The 26,947-nt window shown below is 41.6% G+C and overlaps 1 protein-coding gene across 5 annotated transcripts in view; it reads right to left on the bottom strand.

Moving 5' to 3' along the window:
• Positions 1-26,947, bottom strand: part of DCLK2 (doublecortin like kinase 2) — a 162,507-nt gene that overhangs the window by 10,731 nt on the left and 124,829 nt on the right. For all 5 annotated transcript variants that reach the window (XR_005744612.1, XR_005744618.1, XM_040331885.1 and 2 more), the window contains 5 exons: positions 17,159-17,278; positions 14,894-15,040; positions 7,756-7,889; positions 7,525-7,602; positions 829-925 (listed from right to left, as the gene is read on the bottom strand). Coding sequence is in view for 3 of the 5 variants with exons in the window: in XM_040331885.1 (XP_040187819.1) it covers positions 829-925; positions 7,525-7,602; positions 7,756-7,889; positions 14,894-15,040; positions 17,159-17,278 (576 nt within the window). In the remaining 2 variants the exon portion in view is untranslated. The remainder of the gene's footprint in view (positions 1-828; positions 926-7,524; positions 7,603-7,755; positions 7,890-14,893; positions 15,041-17,158; positions 17,279-26,947) is intronic.

Below are 26,947 nucleotides of genomic sequence, written 5' to 3'. Positions count from 1 at the left end.
TTTGGTCCGACGAAAACGGTCCATCAGACCGTTCTCATCGGTTTGACCGATCGTGTGTACGCGGCATAAATGTTACCTGGGGTGTGCCAATAGAAATTATTCCACTTAAAATATTCATAAAGCTACCAAGAATTTGTTTCTGCTTTTCTTTTCTGCTATTTGGAACTACACATAGTGATTAAATAGAAATGGCATACTACTTTTGATAAAAAGGGGAAAAAATAAACTGTGGTACATTATTCAAATAAAGCTATGTATGTTATATGTTGGGGTGGTGGGTTTAAAGAGAAAATTAAGAATGTATAAATGTGCATGTGTTCTTTATATTTTTATACAAATTAAAATGACTTGATTAAAAAAAAAAAATATTCATAAATCAACAGAGCCTGGTTTAGGGCAATATGGACTTCATGAAATATGGACAATTCAAATGTAGTGATTTAGCAAGTGGTAACACAGGAAGATGACCCTGTGCTGGTTTTTAAAGTTCATTAGGAAATTATTAATGACAAACCAGTGGCTGTATCCCTTGTTAATCTCTCTAGGCCCCTCATGAACACGAGACCTTGAGGTCAGAGACGTCACATCACATCTGCAGAGACACCTAATGCAGGCAAAAGAAGCTGCAGCCTAGGTCTTTCCCCACACTGCTAATGAGGGGATTACTGACCTATTAGGTCTTTGTGCAACAATGTGCACTTTGGTAAAATCTGAAGACAGTTGTGTCATTTCTTATCCATCAAATCATAAGCTCTCATTTTATTGAACAAATGAAATGTATTTATTTCTATGTTTGCCAAATCATGTAAAACATTTTTACTCTCAAACCTTAGCAGAATCGGTGATGTTATCCCAGTAGGGAGAAGGGAATTCCAGCTTCCCAATCAGAATCTGATCAAATAGATCCTCCTGTAGGTTATTGTCACTGTTGGAGAAAACACACGCAACCCTAGATTGGTCAATAAAATAATGTCAGACTTGTATAGACTATTTAAAAATGATGTGCACCTTACTCTAAAATGATTACAGAACACAAACCCCTGATTAATTATCTGTTTGCTGAATAAAATAAATACATGGAATACTCTCAAAATGTCGATCGCAGGCAAGGCCAATTTAATAAAAAAGTATTTTCATGCACCCTAGAATTTGGTTAGAGCAGCTACAACAGTCCAAGGACAGTGGAAGGGTTGGCGCTACCCAACCCTTGGATGTACTATATTGCGGCCCAGCTGCAGCATTTGACCGGCTTTACGTCTCAGTATCCGTGGAGCTCAGCGGCGCGGCTGATGCTGCTGGCCAACGGTGCCGAGACCATCCCGATGGGGCTGGAGGCGCAAATGTTCCTGGAATCTAGCAAACAGATTCTGACACTTTCACTCATACAAAAGATTTGGAATAAGGGCAGACAGCTCCAGGGGGTGCAGGGATTTACGAAATATAGCCCTATTTGGGACAATCGATCGTATGTGGAGCTAGTCAAGTTGCAACAGGGGCCCAGATGGTGCGCTCATGGTGTGACTCTGCTATCCCACATATTTGCTAATGGTAGGTTGCTAACCTTCCACGAGCCAAGTTTAACCTGCCTGTTACCATGCACTACTACTACCTTCAGCTCCAACATCCAGTTGCTGCACATGGTGACGCGGTGGAATAGGCTCAGTCGCCCGCTCCCGTGTTCCATGTGCTGCACACCAGCACTGAAACTAAAGGGTTCATCTCCCAATGCTACCATATGTTGCTGGCGAAACACCTGCGAGCAGAGTTGTTGTGGGAGAGGCCTTGGCCTACTTACGGGGGATCAGTGGGAGGAAGCTATGCAATCTGTAACCTCATGCTCTTTAAATGTGGCGCAGAAAGTGTCCCAACTGTATATCTTGTTGAAAGTACATTATACCCCGACAAAACTACATAAGATGGGTAGGTTGCCGGACCCTTTGTGCTGTCGCTGCCGGCGGCAAAACGGGGACTTCATTCATCTCCTGTGGAGGTGCCCGAAGCTTCACTGATTTTGGAGTGATGTGGTGGGTACACTCAATGGAGTGTTTCAAACGACAGTCCCTGTGGACCTTATGTGCTGCTTGCTGGGGGTCCTGGAGGATGTGATTCCAGAGGAATTGGTCAGAGTTGCATTCTCTAGTGCATTATTTAACGCCAGAAAACTTATATTGATGGGATGGAAGTCATCCTTGCCACCTACCACTGCCTCATGGATAACTCATATGGGAAATACTTTCATTATGGAAAAATATATTTACCAGCACAGGGGAAGCCCTGGCAGGTTTAAACGTACTTGGTCCCGCTGGCTAGATACTCCTGGTTTAAGCCCTAGGGAGCTAGTGATGTCTAGACTTTTACAATGCCCATAGAACTGACCTGTATTTGTGTAGTGAACTTGGCAATGACGAATTGGAATGTTACATTTAAGCATACAACTGGTGTGTGCTTGTGGGTAAGAATCTATGTAATAAAAAATAGTAAAATCAACCAGCGCAAATAAAAACTAAAATACAGCAGCTAGAACACTGAGGGTCAAAATATCAAATCCCAAATCACAAAATATAAAACAGCAGTGAAGTGCAAATAGACATATAGGATAATAGAATTATTAAGAAAGAATAGTCCATGATTTTCTATGTAAGTTTTTGTGCATTGGAAACTGTTGTGATATACCTTATGTTCAATAAAAACCCTTTTGATTAAAAAAAAATAATGATCTGCTTGCTGGAGAAATGCTTGTGCCCACATGTACCTGACTTGTACCAAAATATTGTGTTAGTGGAAAGAAATTACTCACTGAATAGTAGATATCACTACCATAAAAAATACCGCATCGCTAAGGAGGGATGCAAAGCTTGAACAGTGTCCACCAGCAAGAACCGTAATCACGCTTGAACGCAAGCCAAGTGACGTCGGACGTGATGGCATCAGTAGGATGTGAGCGATAACGTTTCAGGGCTCTACAATGCTCCTTTGTCAAGCCTTTGTTAGTTCAAAGCTAACTTTAGAAAGTATTATGTTACCACAAGAGTAGTTGATGCCTGTAATTGATTTCCAGCAGAGGTAGTGAGTCAGTCAAGAGTAAGTTCATTCAAACATGCTTGGGACAAACATAGATCTAGATCTGTATGAAAGGTTTAAAAAAACAATTGTTCAGCAATTGTATAATGTGTGCACCTAAGGTCTACAGCCAACATAATGCCTCTAAACAATTGCCAACTTCAGTGAGCACTGCAAAATATCCAAGCATCTCGAATTCTCACCAGGCATTATATAGGTTGATTGAGGAGATAAGTAGACTGCCATTGCTGTGCTCTCCTCTTTGACATGCTAGTTGACGTTTCATGCATATACATGGCTTCAGTACTTGCAGTACCTGCCAGCTCGGAGGACACAAAAAAAACCGAACAAGTCCTGTTCATGGTATATGGACCTGAGCGTTCATGTGAATGAGCTGCATGTGCTGAATGCTTGTGCCATGTCTGTGACTCTAATACATTAAAGTGAGACACAGCCAAGATACTAGTACATTCAGATAAAATAAGATAAGTAAAGGTCAGCAGTAGTAGCCCCATTTGTTACACTCAGAGAATTTCAAGATGTTGGAACAATCTTTTCCCTGAGCATGTGCTGCAAATCAAAAAAAGTAAAAAAATGTTTTTCCTAATCCCTAGTTGCAATTTTAATAACATGCAACCCTGTTTGCATGGGATGCCCTTAGTTTGAAATGTGAAATGCAAAAATAAGAGCAGAAATATATATATAGAAAATGTGGAATTCCAGAGTAAAACACTGCACATGACCTAAAATCAAAAAGGTTACTCAATATGCCTTAATCTAAGTGGTGTATAAACCACTGTATTTACAATACATATTGAGCACACAAAAAACAGCCGAAAGGGCCAGTAGCAGTGTGCTCCTCAAAGTAGTTATTTTCAGTAAGGTAAAAAACCTTCTGGGTGCAGACCCCCTATACTTACCTGAGCCCCATCTTAATCCAGTGATGTGCATTAGAGCAGTGGCTCTCCCAGGTCCCTTTTCTCCTCACTGGCTCACACAGCTGTCAATTACGGCCAGTGGTCCAATGAAGAGGGAGCAGGGGGGTGGGGCCACTCCCCACTTTGTGTGTGAATGGACAATGTTCATTCACAGGAGTGTGGCTCGGGAGTCCCTATAGCAGAAGGCTTTCTATTGGGGTAATCTCTGTTATGCATCACCAATCATATTCAAACTTCCAAGGAAGCATTGAACCTGATTGGTAACTGTAAGGTAACTGTAACTGTAAGGCCGCGGGCCAGTTTCAGCATACATGTTCGGTCGTGTGTAGGCGCGAGTGGGCCGAATTCCAGCAAACATTTGCCTGCCGGGCCTTTTCCCAGCAGACAAATATTCCTGGACGTGTTTTAAAACCGTCCGCTGGAATCCTGCCCGCACGGACATGTACGGTCGTCAGTACAGACCTACCGTACATGTCCGAGCGCCCGCCGTCCCTCGCATGTGTCGAATGACTTCGACGCATGCGTTGAAGCCTTTAAATGGCAGGCCCGCCCACGTCGCCGCGTCATCGCCGCGTCATCGTCGCGGCGACGACGCGGACACGCCCCGCGTAGTGTTTACGCGCGGACTTCTGTACGATGGTTAGTACAACCATCGTACAGAAGCCCTTTGGCAGGCATGTACGGTGAAAACGGTCCGACGGACCGCTTTCATCGTACATGTTTGCTCGTGTGTACCGGGCCTTAGGCTTAATGTACACGGGAGGTCTTTACAGATAGTAACCCACGTTTAAAACGTTAGTTTTGCTGCGTTTACATTCCATGTTTGCGTTTAGAAGCGTTTCTAAAAGTCTCTTTCTTTTTTAAATAGCCAAAACAAAAAAAGCATGTAAACGAAACGCAGCTAAGCGTGGGTTACCGCGTTTAGAAGCGTTTGGCACTTCAAATGCCTCTAAACTCAGCGTCTGAACTCAGTTTTTTGCTTTCCATAAAAAGCCTCTAAACTCAACTGCTTAGAAACGGCTGAAGACGACCCTGTGTACATGTACACATAAGGCCCCTTTCACATGTGCGGACTGTGGGCCAGATTCACAAAGAGATACGACGGTGTATCTACAGATACACCATCGTATCTCTGACTTACACTGGTCCTATCTATGCGCCTGATTCATAGAATCAGTTACGCATAGATAGGGCTAGATCCGACAGTGTTACACTGTGTTACACTGTCGGATCTATTTTTAAATTTAAAAATGGCGCCGGGGGCGTTCCCGCTGATTTACGATAAATAATATGTAAATCAGCGAGATCAGCAAAATTCACGAACGTACGCGGACCCGACGCAGTCTTCTTACGACGTTTCCGTAGCGGCGTACCCGTCGTATACTTACCCCTTCTTTTATCAGGTGCAGCCAATGTTAAGTATAGCCGGCGTTCCCGCTTCGAATTTGAATTTTTTAACGTCGTTTGCTTAAGTCGTTCTCGAATACGGACGGACGTCGTTTACGTAAGCGTCGAAACCACTGACGTCCTAGCGACGTCAGTGGGAGCAATGCACGCCGGGAAATTTCGCGGACGGCGCCTGCTGATTTAAATAGTACACTCCCCTAGCCGCGGAATTTGAATTCCGCCGGGGGAGTTAGGATCCGCCGTCGCAAGTTTGGAGGTAAGTTGTTTGTGAATTAGCCACTTGCCTCCTAAACTTGCGGGAGCGGATCTTAATTCACGTAGATCGAGCGGATCTATAGATCCGCTGCGCCACGTGAATCTGGCCCCTAATGTTCGCTTTTTCATCCATCCGTTTGTGGATGAAAAAGGGACATACATTGATCCCTATGTGATTTCGGGTGTCAGCGGATGAACATCCGCTGACACCCGTAATCACCCGCCTCCGCAAAGATCGGATTTTGCAGACGGAAGAATGTCCTATTTTTTCTTCCGTTTGCGGATCGGATCAGATGAACACGGACACACGGTGCTTGTTCATCCGATCCCCCCATAGGGGAGAGCGGAGAAAAGACAGGGCGGTCCCTGCACAGTGTGCGGGACCGCCCTGTCAGCCGCTGGCTCAGCAGGGATATACGGAGCGATCCCTGCTGAGCGATCCCTGCTGAGCTTACGGACACAGGGAGGCGGATCATTACTGATCCGCCCCGTGTGAAAGGGCCCTAAGATAACATAGAGGAGAGTTCAAGAGCAGTTGAAAAAAATGCCCAACTGCTCCTAAAAGTCTGTTTACCAGCAGCAGTGTACATGAGGCCTAAAGGTCTTATTAGCACTGGCACTTTTTAAACCCGCCCCGGATTGTGTAGGAAACAGCGGTGAGGGTGTTCAAGCATCAGAAGCAGATGTGTATTAGAAACAACAGGTTATTGACAAACTGACTGAATGAGCTGAAGCCCTACAGCAATCAAAATACTTTGCTGGGAGGTTGCGAGTGAGTGAGTGAGAAACTTGTAAAGCGCAACACATGCAAACTTAATCGCCTCTGGGCGCTCCCTGTAAACAACTTAGGGCCAGATTCACATAGAATTACGTTGCTCCATGGCAGCGTAACATATGTGATTTATGCTACACCGCCGCAGGTTTACAGCGTAAGTGCCTGATTCTCAGAACTCTTACCTGTAAACTTGCGGCGGTGTAACGTAAATGCGCTCGGCGCAAGCCTGCCCAATTCAAATGGGGCGGGCACCATTTAAATTAGGCGCGTTCCCGCGCCGAACGTACTGCGCATGCTCTGTCGGGTAAATTACCCATCGTGCATTGCGCTAAATGACGTCGCATGGACGTAATTTGTTTAGACATTAACGTAAATGGCGTCCAGCGCCATTCACGGACGACTTACGCAAACGACGTTGTTTTTTAAATTTCGACGTGGGAACGACGGCCATACTTAACATGGCTTAGGACAACTAGGGCTCAGCCCTAATTTTACGCGGCGTAACTCAACGGAAACGACGTAAAGTTAGATCGACGGGCAGCGCGGACGTTCGGGAATCGCCGTAACTATTCATTTGCATATTCTACGCCGACCGCAATGGCCTCGCCACCTAGCGGCCGGCCTAGAATTGCATCCTTAAGATCCGACAGTGTAATTCAATTACACCTGTCGGATCTTAGGGCTAGCTATGCGTAACTGATTCTATGGACGGCCGTAACACAGAGATACGACGGCGTATCAGGAGATACGCCGTCGTATCTCTTTTGTGAATCTGGCCCTAAGTGCTTAATTTTTTGCCTGGAGAGTTAAACTGGCTATACATTGATCAAACTTAGGCAATTCCTGCAGCACTGATCTATGCATTCTGACAGCGTGCGAGTAGAGTCTCCCAGCTGTCAGAATACAATAGTGCAGTGGAGAGGATTCCCCCATCCACCTCAAATGTGTGGATAGGAAAATCGTTTTGTTTTTTATGCTCAGCCCGCTGAATGACCAGATTGACTTTGAATTAGAATATTTGCCAATTCATTTGAACAATTTGTGTACAAGTCAAAATGCTTCATGTTTTTCTCATATAAAAGATATTACCTGCGGAAAGGTGGGAATCCACAAAGTAAGATATATGTGATAACTCCAGCTGCCCATATGTCAACTTTCAATCCATACCTGGAGATGAAAAAAGCAACACCTAGTTATGTGGGTGATGATGCGTAGTATCTATTAAAACAACATAGAATTCCCTTTATTCCATTCATTACCAATTTTCTTTTTAGCAATAAAAAAATAGCAAACATTCAGGCAGTATGTTAGAGATCTCACCCGGTTTCTGCAATTATTTCTGGAGCGACATATGTTGGTGTACCACACACAGTGTACAGGGGACCATCCACTACAGTGGCCAGGCCAAAGTCTCCAAGCTTTAGAGATTTGGTTTTGTCGTGATATTCACAAACCTGGAATAGAAAACATTATCTAATTATATAACTGCATTTAAACATTGTTATTACTCTTAGATTAGTGTGTGCGCCTCTCAATTAGACTTAGCACAAGTAGTGGTAAAAATAAACATCCTGCTTTCATGTCATTACAGCCAGGATTTGGGACTGTAATACACTTTTTAAAGCTCTCTCAGGTAATGTAAAGACTGTAAAGACTTTGATTATTGCTGCAGCAATGAACCAGGAATCTGAATGTGTTCATAGTACTCTGTCCTCACTGTCACACTGACATAGATCCTGTACACACAAATGGATGTTCTGATGGGATAAAATCCGACCGTCCAAAACGTGGTGACATAAAACACTACGACGAGCTGAGAAAAATGGAGTTCAATGCTTCCGAGCATGCGTCGACTTGATTCTGAGCAGGCGTGGTTTTTTCTCCGTCGGAGTTCCACACAGACAGAATATCCGACGAAAAAATTCCGTATGACTTTTTTCATCAGAAATTCCGATCGTGTGTACAAGGCATAATACCCTGTACACACGATCGGTTTGTCTGATGAAAACGGACTGATGGACCGTTTTCATCGGACGAACCGAGCGTGTGTGGGCCCCATGAGTTTTTTTCCCATCGGTGAAAAAAAATAGAACCTGTTTTAAAATTTCCGCATGGTTAAAAAAACGATAGAAAAAAACAATCGTCTGTGGGGAAATCCATCGGTCAAAAATCCACGCATGCTCAGAATCAAGTCGACGCATGCCCCAAAGCATTAAACGTAATTTTTCTCAGCACGATTGGATTTTTAACCGATGGTGTGTAGGCAAGACTGATGAAGTCAGCTTCATCGGATATCTGATGACAAAAATCCATCGGTTCTTTTTCATCAGATGAATCGATCGTGTGTACAGGGCATAACAGTCACTGTTAAAGCTTCAATGAACACTGGTCAGAAAAAGTTATTATTAAAAACCACAGATTGGTGCCTCTAGGTTGCCTCTTCAGGGATCAGGAAGGATTTTTTCCCCCTGCTGGAGCAAATTGGATCATGCTTTGCTGGTGCTTTTTGCCTTCCTCTGAATCAACTGTGGGTATGGGATTGTGTATATAGGAGGGTAAAAAAAATGGTTTTGTTTTGTTTTCCCCTTTTTATTGGTTGAACCAGTTGGACTGTGTGTCTTTTTCCAACCAGATGATGTACCTATGTAACATAAGTTAAGTGGTGGTTCTTCCTGCAATATTTAGGTGCTAAAGAAAAAATACTAATATACCACTGAATCCTTGCTTAAAGTGATATTAAAGTCTTATATATATATATATATATATATATATATATATATATATATATATATATATATATATATGTATATATATATATATATATATATATATATATATGTGTATATATATATATATATATGTATATATAAATAAAAGAAAATAACAAACATGTCATACTTACCTGCTCTGGGTCCCATGTCGACGATCCTGACTCCTTCCTCCTGCCGAGTGCCCCAACAGCAAGCAGCTTGTTATGGGGGCACCAAGCTTATCTGCTGCTCTGAAAAAAATCTTGTGCCTTTACAACTACTTTAAAGTGAACTTTTGAAAACAAAATCAAGTATAGTCCTATTCCCAATTTCTTTTTGTTTCTTGGCTGTAAAGTTCATCCTTTGGGTTTTCTAAAAACTCTTTGACCCAGTACTTACTGGTTCTGATTTCACTGGCTGTGTGCAAGTCACTCACCTAGGCCCCTTTCACACATGTGGACCATTGATGGATGAAAAACGGACATCAATGCATTCCTATGGATAAACGACTGATAACGGATGATCATCTATTTTCATCCGTTTTCATCCACTTCCGTTTTTTTGAACGGATGAAAGCCTTATTTTTAATCCATTAAAAAAAATGGATCGAATGTAAACAGACAAACGGTCCATTTTTCATCTGTTTTTTCATTGGTAGTGTATGTAAAAAAAACAGATGAGCACGGATGAAAAACAGATGAAAACTGATTAGCACGGGTGAAAAACGGATAAAAACTTTATCTATTTTGACATGACTGAACTGATGAAATGATATAAGGATCAAAGTTGAAGTTTTGACTTCACTGACTGTATACATCAGGGATCTTCAAACTACAGCCCTCCAGCTGTGGTGGAACTACACTTCCCATGAGACATTGTAAAAATCTGACATTCACAGACATGGCTAGGCATGATGGGAATTGTAGTTCCTGAACAACTGGAGGGACAAATTTTGAAGACCCATGGTATACATGTTCCAGATAAGTCACTCAGTTACAAGTACTGAAAAGCTCATGATATACAAATAGCTAGTGTCAATGACAGAATTTCTACAATGAAAGATTGACTATAACTACCAGCACTGATATCTTCAGCACTTTTAGTGTACACACGTTTGGCATTACATTCTTACTTGCGAACGTTTTTCAATAAATCTGAATTGAAAATAAGAAGCAAAATCTTTTCCATGCTCACATGTTTGTATTCTCTTTCATGTGTTTAAATTAATCAGGTCTGTATATAAGTGTAAAGACAGAAAACCGATTACCAACATTATAACTAGTTTCTTTGAGAGAGACGATTAGAAGATTATGATAAGAGGACTACCTCAAAGGGTCACTGCTGGACAGCTTAGTATCATTTAAATGATGCTCAGAAAATCCTGATTATATCCTCTAAAATGCCAATCATGTGGTATCAATTCAAGCTTGTTCTTGAAATAATCCATTAAAGAGTCCATTCTAAAATGGAATTTAGAACCAGTTATCTTCTTACAGACTGTCACTTTAGTTCAGTACTTAAATGCTGCCAAAGCTTATCAGACATCTAGTGTCCGGTCACGCAAAGACTGGAAAACCTCAAACTTGTTCAAAGATTTCCATATCCGATACCTCTTCCATCAACCTGTGTTACTGTACAGTGAATGCGCAGAGCACACCAATGATAGAGAAGCCAGGATAACTGTATTGTCCAACCTCAACATGGTACATGTCACCAATCGTTTTGATTAGTTCAGCATGACTCAGAATATAGTAAATGCCTTTTGTAGGTTCAGCATTGAATTGCTAGGACACATAGTGCAATAATTATACCACCTCATTAATCTGACTTTTTAAAAGTGCCTCCGCTTTTCCCATTACAATCATTCTACCCTGCTGCTCTGGTTCAGGATAGGGAGTTTACTGTGTTCAGTTCATGCAGAGGATTTTATGTATGACCAATAAAGATGGTAATTTTCAGCTAGAAGAAACACAAACGGAACAAAGGAATAAGGAAATAAAAGCAATAAATATATATATATATATATATATATATATATATATATATATATATATATATGAGAAAAATATAAGTCGCGCTACCTCTAAACCATGTGAAACAAGTGTTTAAATCACAAAACATTCAAAATAAACATAAGTGATATATGATGGTATATATAAGTCACTAATATACCAAAAAAAAAGGAGGTTGATTGCTACTAGAGGGCACTATGTAGCACTCTCAAAACCCTCGATATCAGTGAAACAGTGATGATATTAATAATAAACATCAAAATAGATTAAATCAGAATTATGCATTTAAATTAATCTTCTTAGAAAATTTAAATAAAACAAAATTTAATTTATAGCAAATAAAGTCCATAAATGTTTAACACATGAAATGCCAAACACCCGTGCTCTGTGCCAAATTCCAAAATTAGTTGAAAACGTGTCCAAAAAAAAGTGATATATCCTCCACCAAACTATGGCTTGGCTCCTTACCAAATCACCATGATCCCTTATGACAGGGGATCATGAACAGCATATAATAGGTAGTCACTCCCAGTCACGCAGTTCAGACAGATACAATCCTTCTCATTGGGTCTCATCCACAAGTGATTGAAATTCACCAGCATCAATGCCTCCTCAGGAGATTTACAGCCTATATGGTGGGTCTTCTGAGACGGGAGAGGCTGAACCTGACCAGGATGGATGGTGGATGGAGAAAAAAAATATATTAATTATTTAATTAAAGGCGTCCGGAGTGAGGACAGAAAAACAATGTCACTCCGGACGCCTTTAATTAATTAATTTATATATATATTTTTTTTCTCCATCCACCATCCATCCTGGTCAGGTTCAGCCTCTCCCGTCTCAGAAGACCCCCCATATAGGCTGTAAATCTCCTGAGGAGGCATTGATGCTGGTGAATTTCAATCACTTGTGGATGAGACCCAATGAGAAGGATCGTATCTGTCTGAACTGCATGACTGGGAGTGACTACCTATTATATGCTGTTTCATGATCCCATCATAAGGGATCATGGCGATTTGGTAAGGAGCCAATCCATAGTTTGGTGGATACATCACTTTTCTTTGGACACGTTTTCAACTAATTTTGGAATTTGGCACAGAGCACGGGTGTTTGGCATTTCATGTGTTAAACATTTATGGACTTTATTTGCCATAATATTTTTTTATTTTTTTTTTATTTTCTAAGAAGATTAATTTAAATGCATAATTCTGATTTAATCTATTTTGATGTTTATTATTAATATCATCACTGTTTACTGATATTGGGGGGTTTGAGAGTGCTACATAGTGCCCTCTAGTGGCAATCAACCTCCTTTTTTTTGGTATATTAGTGACTTATATATACCATCATATATCACTTATGTTTATTTTGAATGTTTTGTGATTTAAATACTTGTTTCACATGGTTTAGAGGTAGCGCGACTTATATTTTTCTCATATATATATATATATATATATATATATATATATATATATATATTTATTGCTTTTATTTCCTTATTCCTTTGTTCCGTTTGTGTTTCTTCTAGCTGAAAATTACCATCTTTATTGGTCATACATAAAATCCTCTGCATGAACTGAACACAGTAAACTCCCGATTTAAATACTTGTTTCACATGGTTTAGAGGTAGCGCGATATATATTTTTCTCACATTCTGTTTTTGTACTTATTGTTTACATGGTAATCGCAGATCTTGGATTGAATAGACTGTAACTGTGTTGCAGCTCTCCTTTTTCTTTTCTAGTATTTTAGCGCAGTTTCTTTCCAATTTCATATATATATATATATATATATATATATATATATATATATATATATATATATATATATGCACCAATAATTTTGTACATTTCATTGCCTTCGTTGTTCATACAGCTAACCTTTGTTTAGACATGTGACATTTTCAGCAGTGGTATTATTGGCAATAGCATAGTAGGTAGAACTTGTGTCACAGTTATTGTCAATTGCAACATTGTTGTCAGTATTAGAATATGGCTTGTGTAGAAAATGAGTTAATCCCTGACCCTAAACGTCAGTCTAAATTAAGGGCTAGGGGTTAGATTAAGGCCTATGTTAAAGTTTGAGATTAGATTTAGAGATTGGGTTCATAATGAAAGTGTATGTATGTGTATAGCCAAAAGTTTTTTGGTAGTTTGGGAATGGCCCCGTACACACGTCTGAGAAACTCGACGGTCAAAACACATTGTTTTGCTCGTCGAGTTCCTTGTGAAGCCGCAGAGGATCTCGGCGAGCCAACTTTTCCCATTGACTAACGTGGAAATAGAGAACATGTTCTCTATTTGGCCCGACGAGATCCTCGCCGGTTTCCTCGGCGAAAAGTGTGCCGGTTTTCTCGGCAGAATATGTCTCCCATCGAGTTTCTGGCTGAATTGCCGAGAAAACCGGTCGTGTGTATGGGGCCAAAGAGTAGGGAACAGAAAATCTTTCTCAGGTTATCTTTTGTACTTGAATATTTATTGTTTTATATACAATACTATACTTGCTGGAAACGTATATATATGAACTGTACTTAAGAGATGAGCTAGGGCTTAGGGTTTGAGTTATATAAACATATATACGAGGGATCATCAAAAAGTTTCTTTACTTTTAAACTAAGTTATATATATATATATATATATCAAAAAAAGGTTCTGCACTTTTATATATATATATATATATATATATATATATATATATATATATATATAAAACTCAAACCCTATATGAACTACACCAATGCTCTTCTCTACATACTGCCATTGCAGTCAAGCACTTCTCCACTAACTGTGAATGCATGGAAGAGCTTTTCCACCGATGGCCACCACACCCGCACACCTCTACACTCCGCCATGCACCTATGCTTTTCTACATTGACTTGCACTGCACCAATATACACTTTTTCACTAAATGCCACTGCATCCACAGGCCACTGTATCTGTGCATTTCTTCAATGGCCAGCACTTTACCTATGAATTTGTCCATTCTATCACACACCACCACCAGACCTGTGTAATTTTCCACGACCCCCAATGCACCCTCACACACACCCTACACCGACTCCAATAAAGCGGCACACACACAGAATATGTCTCCACTGTCACTGCAACATGCATTTTTTCCACTGACCTCCACTTCACCAACACCCTCCTCTACTGTTGCACCCATGCACTGACAAATTGACTGCTATACTACTCACTTACTGCCAGCAATGTAACAGTGCACTTCTTCATTAACAGAACATTTGTCTGCTGACTGCCATCAATGGTACACCATATACTGTTGCACTACGTACACTGTGCTATATATTAAGTTTAGAAGACTGGAGAATTCTGTACAATGTATGGTACATTTGTAACACACAGTTTTTTTCCCAGGAATTTATCGTTTCAGTCTGTTCAGTGAACACGCACATTTTTGTCAGTATATAAAAATAAAAAATATAAACAGATTCATAAACACATTCTATTATACTAATATTGCATAAATGTAGGTAGATATCTTTGCAATTTTATATATATAAAAAATAATAATAATAATACCATACATTTTAAGAACACATGCTGTAGAATGGCAAGTATAATTACTAATTTCACATCTGTTTATTTAGAGTAACACAGATAGGGGAAAAAGATTTCACAGCTTTATACTGAGCACCATGCTGTTACTGTAGGCCAGAATACATCAATTGCCACTTACTAAGAGATTTTCAGGTTTGATATCCCGGTGGACTATATTAAGGCTGTGAAGATACTCCATCGCACTAGCAAGGTTGTATACCATCGCACTGGCATCCCTCTCTGTATACTTTGTGGAAGATGTGATTGCATCAAACAAGTCCCCACCCTAGAAACAGGAAAAATATGTATCTTAAAATAAAACAATAATGGTAATGCATTTGCAATTATGTGTAAGATCAACCTTGAGGAAGATTGTGTCAATCGACATTGTTACAAAATGTACAAATTTTGTAATTTTTTTGTACAGAGAAACGCTTTTTCAGTATATTCTCATCGAAACCACAAATCCATTTACAGTGAGGCCATACATGTACTTCATTAAGCCAAGCTAAACCAAAAACAGAACAAAATGATGCAATTATTATTAGTAAAAAGTCAGCAGGGGTGATAAAATTGTACAATGTATTTAAAGCGGAGCTCCACCCAAAAATTTAACTTTCGCTCCCAGCTCCCACTTCCTCTCCTGGCCCTGTGGCACCGAGCAGAAGTTCACCTCTCCCCCCTCCCTGCAATCTTCTGGAACACGTCACAGGTCCCAAAAGATTGCCTGGCCATTCACAACGCGCAGCCTGGCTCATGCATTCGCAGTGCGCGCCCAGGGGTGATGCCACAACCGGGTGCCCAGAGTTACAATGCGGAGAGGAGGGGGAGAGGAGAGAGGCTTTGGGTGCCTGCATCGCTGGACCGTGGGATAGGTGAGCGTTTGTTTAATAAAAGTCAGCAGCTACACTTTTTGTAACTGCTGACTTTTAAATGGGTGGAATTTGGCTTTAAACTAGAACAAAACCTTTTTTTTTTTTTACATTTTGGATAGAGCAAAGGAGGGTTATAATCTCTGTTGGATTTTTTCAGTGTCCCACTGCGGAGATTTCCCTTCGCTTCCTGTCCCATAGCCAGACAGGAACTAAGAGGAAATATCTGCATATTAAGGTAATTTCTTGGAGGCCCCCAGGTCACTAGTGTCATTGGAAGATTTCCCCTCTATTACTTTTCTAGTAACAACACAAAATTTGGGATTTTCTTTTACTTTCACTTTCAATGATGATGGTAAACAGGACAAAAATACTTTTTTTGTTTTCTTCTCACGCCTGCCATGCCTGTCCATTTTTAGGAACAATATCCAAACTCTGAGGTTCAAGTATCTTCAGACTTTAATGATGAACAACGGGAATACAATGGAACAGCACACTGCTTGTATAGCATGGCCACCCAATGCTTTCCCTCAGGCCTCGTACACACGACCGAGAAACTCGACGGGCGAAACACATCGTTTTGCTCGTCGAGTTCCTTGTGAAGCCGTTGAGAAACTCGACAAGCCAATTTTCTCCATTCCCGTCAAGGAAATAGAGGACATGCTTTCTTTTTGGCTCGTCGAGTTTCTCGACAGTTTCCTCGATGAAAATGTACACACGACGGGTTTCCTCGGCAAAAAAAATATCTCCCAGCAAGTTTCTTGCTGGTTTTTGCCGAGAAACTCGGTCGTGTGTACGAGGCCTAAGAGTCTACTGGATGGTACTCCACGAATGCTTGAACCACTCAGCATAACAGTAATCTCTAAAGCTGGGTACACACAGAGAGTTTTTTTGCGTTCAACCAGCAGTTGATGTTGATGCAGTTGATGTTGATGCAGGGATCCCCCCCCCGTCAGAATACACAGATTAGTGTTGCAGCTGATTGGCTGCAGCAGCTGATAGAATGCTGTTTTTCCAGCAGGACTTTTCAACGGAAGCCAGTCTAATGTTTAGCTTCTGCTGAACAGACAGGGGTACACACAGATCGAAATTCGACCGGTTCCTGCTGAACCGGCAAAATTTCAAAATTTAATAACATAATATAGTTGTTACATGTTTTTATCTTAAAAGGTAATTAAAGGAAAAAACCTTTATACAAATACTTTAAGTCATGCATAGATCAATGGGCTATAGGCCATGCATTTTTAGAGAAGCTAAATTAATATATAATGCTGTATTCCACAGGTATTTCTTGTAGTTCCAAGATAAGTATATTTTACCCCAAATACTACATCCAAATATGCCCACATTATTTATGTTTTGCAATGCTCAAGCTTAATCTGAGCAATGTTTAAACAAATGTGCTCTTACTCGGATATATCAAAAATCCATTATTGGATATACTGTGGCATCCAATTTACTATCCTCTAATCTTATTACAGTCCCGGCAGAATGCTTACACATGATTAATGAAATTGGAACAATCCTCTTACTTTGACTAATTCCATCACCAGATAAAGTTCTGTTGTCGTGTCCATCTCTTCTATGAGCATAATGATATTGGGATGTTTAACCTGGCGCAGTATTGACACTTCATTCTCAATCAGATGTTCCTGTTTAGAGATTACATATATTAAAGCCACATTTCATACACTTCTACCTACATTCATATTATTGCTTATCAGTGTGTCATAAATGTCAGACATTGGAATGTGGGGGGGGAAAAAAGAAAACATGTTTAAGTCACAATTCTGTGAACATATATCAGATCTCTTGATAATAACTCACAGATATCTCATAATGTGCTGGTTTTACATGATTTCTAAAAACCTGTAATGCCCTGTACACACGATCGCTTCGTCTGATGAAAACGGACCGATGGATTTTTTTCATCAGATATCCGATGAAGCTGACCTTCATCAGTCTTGCCTACACACCATCGGTTAAAAATCCGATCGTGTCCAACGAAGTGACGTAAAACACAACGACTTGCTGAGAAAAATAAAGGTTCAATGCTTCCGAGCATGCGTGGATATTTGACTGATGGATTTACCCACAGACGATCGTTTTTTTCTATCGTTTTTTTAACCATAAGAAAAATTTAAAACAGGTTCTATTTTTTTTCACCGATGGGAAAAAAAACGATGGGGCCCACACACGATCGTTTCATCCTGATGAAAACGGTCCGTTTTTATCAGACGAACCGATCGTGTGTACATGGCATAAGTGTACTGAATTCCCTCCAACTTCCTGAGGTGAAAAAGAGGGGACACAAGTACATGGTAAGGACATACAGGGCCCTCTAGTGTGCTACGGAAACATTCAGACATACTACAATTTCTGCACCGCACATTACAGTGTTGTGTAGTGAACTGGACACAGAAAATGTTCCAGCAGCCTGCATTTATATTCAGTGAGGAAAAACACAGGTCACCACATATAGTATGAACAAGACCTCTAAAAGAAGGCCAACTGAGGAGAAATGGGGGACTTTTTTTTTTAAAGAGGAACAACCCCTCCAAATGAGGGAGACTTTATAATAAATGTCGTGGGCTATTAACCAGTACTTACTTTCCAGTTATGGACTTTATTTAATCAGCTTACAGATTGTAACAGGCGCTCCTGACGTCATCGCGTGGCGCCGCATGCGTTTCAGTTTGGAACGCCGAAGTGTGCCATGAATCACGGCTGTTTTGGACTGCACCTGCCCTGTCTATTAAAGGCCTTCACAGTTCATAGAGACACTGTTCTATTATTGTCGGCCTAGCAGGCCTGGCTGCAAGGAACTACAGGTACCATCTGTCCCAGGCTGGAAACCATCCCATTCCTACATCTGCGCTATCAACCTCACTGTAGTTGCTACGGACACTCTAAGAGGAATTCCTTGCTGACACCCTACACTACATAATCCCTTGTTGCTACACTGAAACCCTGCAAACGGATAAGTAGCAATTGTTTCACTTGTAGTACTATAGAAAGATCTGCTACATATATTCCAACTAAAACACTTGCTGTTATTTATAATGGCTTGTAGCTATTAACATACTACTTGGGATAGACTGTTGTGCCTATGACTGTTTGCTAAGGAACATCTTAAAGGGACATCTACTCTCAAATTACCTGAGCTATCTTTGCCTCTCATATGCAACTATTAGTTGTCACTACAACTCCTATTTACTACGTGCTTGACATAAGTGTTATTTGTTTATGGGCCTTGCCCTAACTTGCTGAGCATGTTCGCTCTAACTTTTCTATGCTAAGGGTTGATGGTATTTCATACCAACTCCCTTAGTGGCCTAATGTATTTATATATGTTTAAGTGATATGATGTAGAGAACCCCCAAACTCCTGTTTGCGTGGAGTGACGCCTGGGGTCCCGTACTGATAATCACTTGCATATAGAAATGCTATAATTTTAAACGCTAAGCTCTGGTCACATGTTGTAATGCGTCTAACCTTAGTAGCTCAGCGCCTTTCTTTATGTGAGAGAGAGATGATGTAGAGAACCCCCAAACTCCTGTTAGCGTGGAGTGACGCCTGGGGTCCAATACTGAATTTTCACATAGAGAAGTGCATTGAAATCCTTGCTTGCCGCAGTTGTGGTTCACTGCCATTCACATTTACAGAATAATAGAACCTTAAAAATGAACCCAGCGGAACTTGCCAATCATGTGGTCGCCCTTTCTCAAAAGGTAGACGCACTTGTACAGACTGTACAAACTCTGCAGTTGGAGAATCAAACACTGCAAGAATTAGTTTCGCAAAATCCAAATGTGCCTCGTTTTCCCCCTGAACCTACGGTCAATCCACCTGCACCTTTTACTGGTGATAGAAAGACCTACAGAGAATTCATTATTGCATGTAAATTAATGATTGAATTATGCCCTTGCACCATCCCCAATGACAGGATTAAGGTGTTTACCCTCATATCCTTTTTTTATAATTTCTTTATTTTTCCTGTTTTTTTTCCATCCATTTATACAAAACATTGTGAAATGGCATTAATCTTTACACAAGAGATGCATAAACAATTAATTAACTGAACACATCCTCTCTTTTCTTTCATAACATACAGCAAAGAGGGAATGGGAAATTAACACCTCATATCCTATTTACGTGGACAATCACGTGCTTGGGCAAATACATACCTAGAAAAAGAGGATCCAATCCTAAATTTATATCCTCAATTTTTGTCAACTATTAGCCGGATTCTTGTAGTGCGGTGCATCTTTTGGCCGGCGTAGCGCATCTCATATGCGCTACGCCGACGTAAATCAGTGAGGCAAGAACAGTATTCACAAAGCACGTGCACATGCTCAGAATCACGTCGCATATACTCCCTAAGATACGACGGCTCAATGCCTACGCCCAGCTCCATTCACGTACGATTACGTAAACAACGTAAAATACGACGGCTGTGTCGACGTCCATACCTTTGCATGGGATGCGCCTCCTATATGGTGGTTTAACTTTACGCCAGACGTACGCCTTACGTAAACGGCGTAGATTACTGTGACGGGCGTAAGTACGTTCGTTAATCAGCGTATCTTGCTCATTTACATATTCGATGCGTAAATCAATGGAAGCGCCCCTTGTGGGCAGCGTAAATATGCGCCCAAGATACGACGGCGTAGGAGACTTACGTCGGTCGGATGAGGCCAAAATTCAGGCATATCTTCTATTAAGAATTAGGCGCAGAGATACGACGGCGCATTCGTGCACTTACGCGGCATATCAGAAGATACGTCGGCGTAAGTGTCTGTGAATCTGGGTCCTAGTCTTTGCTTTATGATGACTTCAACAAGCAACTCACTGCGGAAAATGCTATTAGGAATCTCAAACAAGGTACAGTACCTGTTGAGGACTTCATAGTGGAATTTCAGAGGTGGGTCATTGAGACTGAGTGGAATGATGTTACACTCCGTAACCATTTTCGTCTCGGCCTATCCGAACCTCATAAGGATGAGTTGGCTAGAGCTGATCTCCCCAGTCTCTTGATGATACGATAACCTACGATCTATAGTGATCGAACGTTGTAAGAGAGAGACAAGCTGAACATCAAACAAGTCCAATAACACCTGTCCCTATACCTCAAGAATTGAGTCTGTCCCCTTTTGATGAAAAAATGGACATTGGGACCGTGCAATGCTGCAGCAGTCGTTCAAGGCCTTCTGAATGACGTCTTAAGAGACCTTCTGAACATGTGCGCAGTGGTCTGTCTAGATTACATAAATAATTGCTCAGTTGAACTTTTGCAAGATCGGAAATATGTCGGATGACTACTTGCAAGACTCAGAGCTCACTTCCTCTACGCCAAGCTCCAGAAATTGTGTCCTTGAACAGACCATTATCTTTTCCTTGCCTTTGTTATTTCTCCAAAAGGCGATATAAACTTTTTTTGGGGGGTTCGCAATTTTTTTTTACAGAAAGTATATAAAAAAAATCATTGGCCTCGTACACACGATAGGATAGCCAGAGGACAACGGTCTGAAGGTTAACCGATGAAGCTGACTGATGGTCCGTCGTGTGTACAAACCATCAGTTAACTGAACACACTGAACTCGACGAGGAACTCAATGGCCCAGATTCAGGTAGAATCGCGCAATATTTGCGTGGGCAAAGAGCAAATTTTTTTCTCTGCGCCCACGCAAATATTGCGCTTTGCCCGCGATTCACGGAGCAGTTGCTCCGTAAATTGCGCGGGCAATATGCTAAACAGCCGGGCGCAAGGCTGCCTAATGTAAATGATCCCGCCGGGGGCGGGAATCATTTAAATTAGGCACGCTCCCGCGCCGAGCGAACAGCGCATGCTCCGTCGGGAAACTTTCCCGACGTGCATTACGGCAAATGACGTCGCAAGGACGTCATTTGCTTCTAAGTGAACGTGAATGGCGTCCAGCGCCATTCACGGTTCACTTACGTAAACAACGTGAAATTTAAATTTCACGGGCGGGAGGCGCAGCTATACTTTAGCATTGGCTGCGCCTGCTATTAGCAGGAGCAGCCTTATGCTAAAGGCGCCGTACGGAAACTCCGTACCTTGCGTACGCAGGGCCCGCGCAACTTTTGTGAATCGGTGGTAGTATGCAATTTGCATACTATACGCCGATCACAAAGGCCGCGCCCCCTAGCGGCCAACGCAAGAATGCAGCCTGGGATGTGAAGGCATAAGGAGGCTTATGTCTGTCACATCCTAGGCTGCAGTCGGTGTAACGAGGTTCCTGAATCAGGAGCACTCGTTACACCGGAGCAAGTAAGCACTTGCGCCGCGCAACTATGGTTGCGCGGGCGCAAGTGCTTCTTGAATCTGGGCCAATGTGTTTGGCACGTCGAGTTCCTCGGTCGTGTGTATGGGGCCTCAAAGGCGCTCCTAGCGCCGTAATGCGTTCCACGCTGGAATGCATTATGGTGTCATCGCGCGGCGCTGCATGCGTTCCAGCTTGGAACACCGAGGTGCGCCGTGAATCACGGCTGTTTTGGACTGCACCTGTCCCCTGCCTATATAGGCCTTCACAGTTCATAGAGACACTTCTATTATTGTCGGCGGTAGCCGTCCTGGCTGCAAGGAACTACAGGTACCATCTGTCCCAGGCTGGAAACCATCCCATTCCTACATCTGCGTTATCAACCTCACTGTAGTTGCTACGGACACCCTAGGAGGAATTTCTTGCTGACACCCTACACTACATAATCCCTTGTTGCTACACTGAAGCCCTGCAAACGGATAAGTAGCAATTGTTTCACTTGTAGTACTATAGAAAGATCTGCTACATATATTCCAACTAAAACACTTGCTGTTATTTATAATGGCTTGTAGCTATTAACATACTACTTGGGATAGACTGTTGTGCCTATGACTGTTTGCTAAGGAACATCTTAAAGGGACATTACTCTCAAATTACCTGAGCTATCTTTGCCTCTCATATGCAACTATTAGTTGTCACTACAACTCCTATTTACTACGTGCTTGACATAAGTGTTATTTGTTTATGGGCCTTGCCCTAACTTGCTGAACATGTTCGCTATATTTTTTCTATGCTAAGGGTTGATGGTACTTCATACCAACTCCCTTAGTGGCCTAATGCATTAATATATGTTTAAGTGATATGATGTAGAGAACCCCCAAACTCCTGTTTGCGTGGAGTGACGCCTGGGGTCCCGTACAGATAATCACTTGCATATAGAAGTGCATTGGAATCTTCAAGTGTATGCTATAATTTTAAACGCTAAGCTCTGGTCGCATGTTGTAATGCATCCAACCTTAGTAGCTCAGCGCCTTTCTTTATGTGAGAGAGAGATGATGTAGAGAACCCCCAAACTTCTGTTTGCGTGGAGTGACGCAGGGGTCCAATACTGAATTCTCACATATAGAAGTGCATTGAAATCCTTGCTAGCCGCAGTTGTGGTTCACTCCCGTTCACCAGAGCTGTTACACAGATACATAGAATTCAATAAAGCAGTAACATGACTTTTCAGTATGGCTCCTTTTAACATGACCTGCGCCTAATTCATGAAAGCCTTGTGTCAGTTTTGGTACAGGCATTGACACCTGTACCAGATTCAGGTACTTTTTATTACCACCACTTTTAGAATCTATCAGTATGGCTTCTTCACAGATAATCAAACTGTTGGCAATTAAGACCAACTCAAAGATAGAGTATGAGCAACTCCATCGTCATCGCCGGGGCATGATGGGGCGATGAGGTTACAAGGGGCGTGGCCTCAAAATTACATCATCGGGTGGCCCCGCTCAATGCCAATATAAGTCATTGCACACGGCTGACCCAGCATTACATTGGGAGATCATGTCGAGTCAACATCGGAAGAAGAGCAGTGGGAGAAGACCCAGGAAAAGAGCAGAAGATCCAGGAAAAAAGCAGAAGACACAGAAAAAGAGCAGAAGACAGCGGAGAGAGGAGAAGGGCCGACAGAGGGAGAAGACGTCGCCAGATGACAGAGACAGCCGGAGCTGCCTTAATAAAATACATTAAAACCCTTTGTAGTGTGCTTATTTTTGACACTTTTTTTTAAGTGAATGGGTGGGGGGCTGATATCTGGGTGCCTCCTTTTTAAAGAGGGCTTCCAGATTCTGCCCGCAGACACCGACAACCAATGCCCAGGGTTGTCGGGAAGAGGCCCTTCTCCCCATCAACATGGGGACAAGTGCTTTGGGGCGAGGGGGGGGGGGGTTCAGGGCATGTTGAGGGCATATGGCTTGGTATGGTCCAGGAGGGGGGGTGCTCCCACCCCCCCTCTTTCCTAACCTGCCAAGCTGGGTGCTCAGATAAGGGTCTGGTATGGATCTTGGGGGGACCCCCATGCCATTTTTTGGGTAGGGGGCTTCCCCTTAAGATCCATACCAGACCGAAGTGTCTGGTATCGTCTTGGGGGGGACCTCACGCAATTTTTTTTAACATTTTGGCGGGGTTCCCCTTGAAGAATCTCAGCACACAAGTCACATTGCAAGTCGGATCATCTTTATCCCTAATTCTGGCGCTACTTCTATTCAAATCAATGGGCTCTCATAGGGAACCATTGATTTTGAAAAGAGGTAGAGAAATGAGTCTGAAAGCTAGTGCAGCTAAACGCACATTGACGCCAATGCAAAACGCAGATAAAATTGCGTTTTTAACACCAGGTCTTTCCTTGTGTCGGTACTAGCTTTACAGACCATTTTTTTAAATGTCTGTGGGCATGAGGCCTTAATGGCAGCCTGTGCTGTATTGCAATTATATAGATGACAGCAGCTTCTACAGTGCTGTTTTAAAATGGCACTTAGAATATTACTGAAATTGAGTTGATGTCTTATAACATGACATGAATACTACTGTGCTATACTAATCTTCTACCTGCTGGGAGCAGATAAAAAGCTAAAGCAATTTCAACACCTAAAGTGGGTTTTTATAACCTAGTGTAAATGCTTTCTGATTCAAGTGTTAGATTCGCAAGTGAAAAACTCTATAGTGTTGTTAACACCTGAAACTTTCTTCTCTGAAGAATCAGGTGATGATGTGATATTTTTGTTTGTCATGATGTGACATTATGTGAAATTATTGCTTGCTATAATAATATTACTGATTATCAGGGATGTCTTGCTCAGGAAACCCCACTAACATATGCTGTTTTAAGGCTGCAGTCATATAAATGATTTGCACGCCATTCATTATAACCACTTGGATGTATTTTATTATGTACATGTTTGATGTTATGCATTTTTAAATGTTTAGTCATTTTTGCTACTTTATGTAGAGGGGACTTTTTAAACTTTCCCAATAAATATTTGATTTTATATTTACTTGTGTTATACTCAACTATTTATTCCTTGGGTGTCACAAAGCCCCGATGCTCCTCACCATTTCCCAATTTCCCTTGTGGATTTTGTTATTGCACACCCTGTGATTTCCAGCAGCAGGAATCTGTGAATTCCTGCATCTTTAATGATAGGTACAGTGCCTTGCGAAAGTATTCGGCCCCCTTGAACTTTGCGACCTTTTGCCACATTTCAGACTTCAAACATAAAGATATAAAACTGTAATTTTTTTTGAAGAATCAACAAGTGGGAAACAATCATGAAGTGGAACGAAATTTATTGGATATTTCAAACTTTTTTAACAAATAAAAAACTGAAAAATTGGGCGTGCAAAATTATTCAGCCCCCTTAAGTTAATACTTTGTAGCGCCACCTTTTGCTGCGATTACAGCTGTAAGTCGCTTGGGGTATGTCTCTATCAGTTTTGCACATCGAGAGACTGAAATTTTTGCCCATTCCTCCTTGCAAAACAGCTCGAGCTCAGTGAGGTTGGATGGAGAGCGTTTGTGAACAGCAGTTTTCAGTTCTTTCCACAGATTCTCGATTGGATTCAGGTCTGGACTTTGACTTGGCCATTCTAACACCTGGATATGTTTATTTGTGAACCATTCCATTGTAGATTTTGCTTTATGTTTTGGATTATTGTCTTGTTGGAAGACAAATCTCCGTCCCAGTCTCAGGTCTTTTGCAGACTCCATCAGGTTTTCTTCCAGAATGGTCCTGTATTTGGCTCCATCCATCTTCCCATCAATTTTAACCATCTTCCTTGTCCCTGCTGAAGAAAAGCAGGCCCAAAGCATGATGCTGACTCCACCATGTTTGACAGTGGGGATGGTGTGTTCGCCATCCATAACGTTTTGCATTGTTGCCAAAAAGTTCGATTTTGGTTTCATCTGACCAGAGCACCTTCTTCCACATGTTTGGTGTGTCTCCCAGGTGGCTTGTGGCAAACTTTAAACGACACTTTTTATGGATATCTTTAAGAAATAGCTTTCTTCTTGCCACTCTTCCATAAAGGCCAGATTTGTGCAGTATACGACTGATTGTTGTCCTATGGACAGAGTCTCTCACCTCAGCTGTAGATCTCTGCAGTTCATCCAGAGTGATCATGGTCCTCTTGGCTGCATCTCTGATCAGTCTTCTCCTTGTATGAGCTGAAAGTTTAGAGGGACGGCCAGGTCTTTGTAGATTTGCAGTGGTCTGATACTCCTTCCATTTCAATATTATCGCTTGCACAGTACTCCTTGGGATGTTTAAAGCTTGGGAAATCTTTTTGTATCCAAATCTGGCTTTAAACTTCTCCACAACAGTATCTCGGACCTGCCTGGTGTGTTCCTTGTTCTTCATGATGCTCTCTGCGCTTTAAACGGACCTCTGAGACTATCACAGTGCAGGTGCATTTATACGGAGACTTGATTACACACAGGTGGATTCTATTTATCATCATTAGTCATTTAGGTCAACATTGGATCATTCAGAGATCCTCACTGAACTTCTGGAGAGAGTTTGCTGCACTGAAAGTAAAGGGGCTGAATAATTTTGCACGCCCAATTTTTCAGTTTTTATTTGTTAAAAAAGTTTGAAATATCCAATACATTTCGTTCCACTTCATGATTGTGTCCCACTTGTTGTTGATTCTTCAATTTTTTTTTTACAGTTTTATATCTTTATGTTTGAAGCCTGAAATGTGGCAAAAGGTTGCAAAGTTCAATGGGGGCCGAATACTTTCGCAAGGCACTGTATGTGTGAATAGCAGCAGCCGCTCAGCCCATACAATGACAGACTGACAGTGGTCACAGCTATTCACACACACACACCAGATTCCTGCTACTGGAAATGGCAGGGTGTGCTAGTCGCCCATCTAAATGTACCTTTAATGTGAGACACTTATCAGGTGCAGGGCTGCCTATATCCATGAACACCTACATCCATTAAAGTGATTGTAAACGTTCACCTTGTTAAACGACCCTAT

Source organism: Rana temporaria, chromosome 1 (genome assembly GCF_905171775.1).
Source record: "Rana temporaria chromosome 1, aRanTem1.1, whole genome shotgun sequence".
In the NCBI taxonomy this organism is placed as follows: domain Eukaryota; kingdom Metazoa; phylum Chordata; class Amphibia; order Anura; family Ranidae; genus Rana; species Rana temporaria.
Note: the sequence above shows the minus strand (reverse complement) of the source record. Positions and strands in the feature narration are given on the sequence as shown.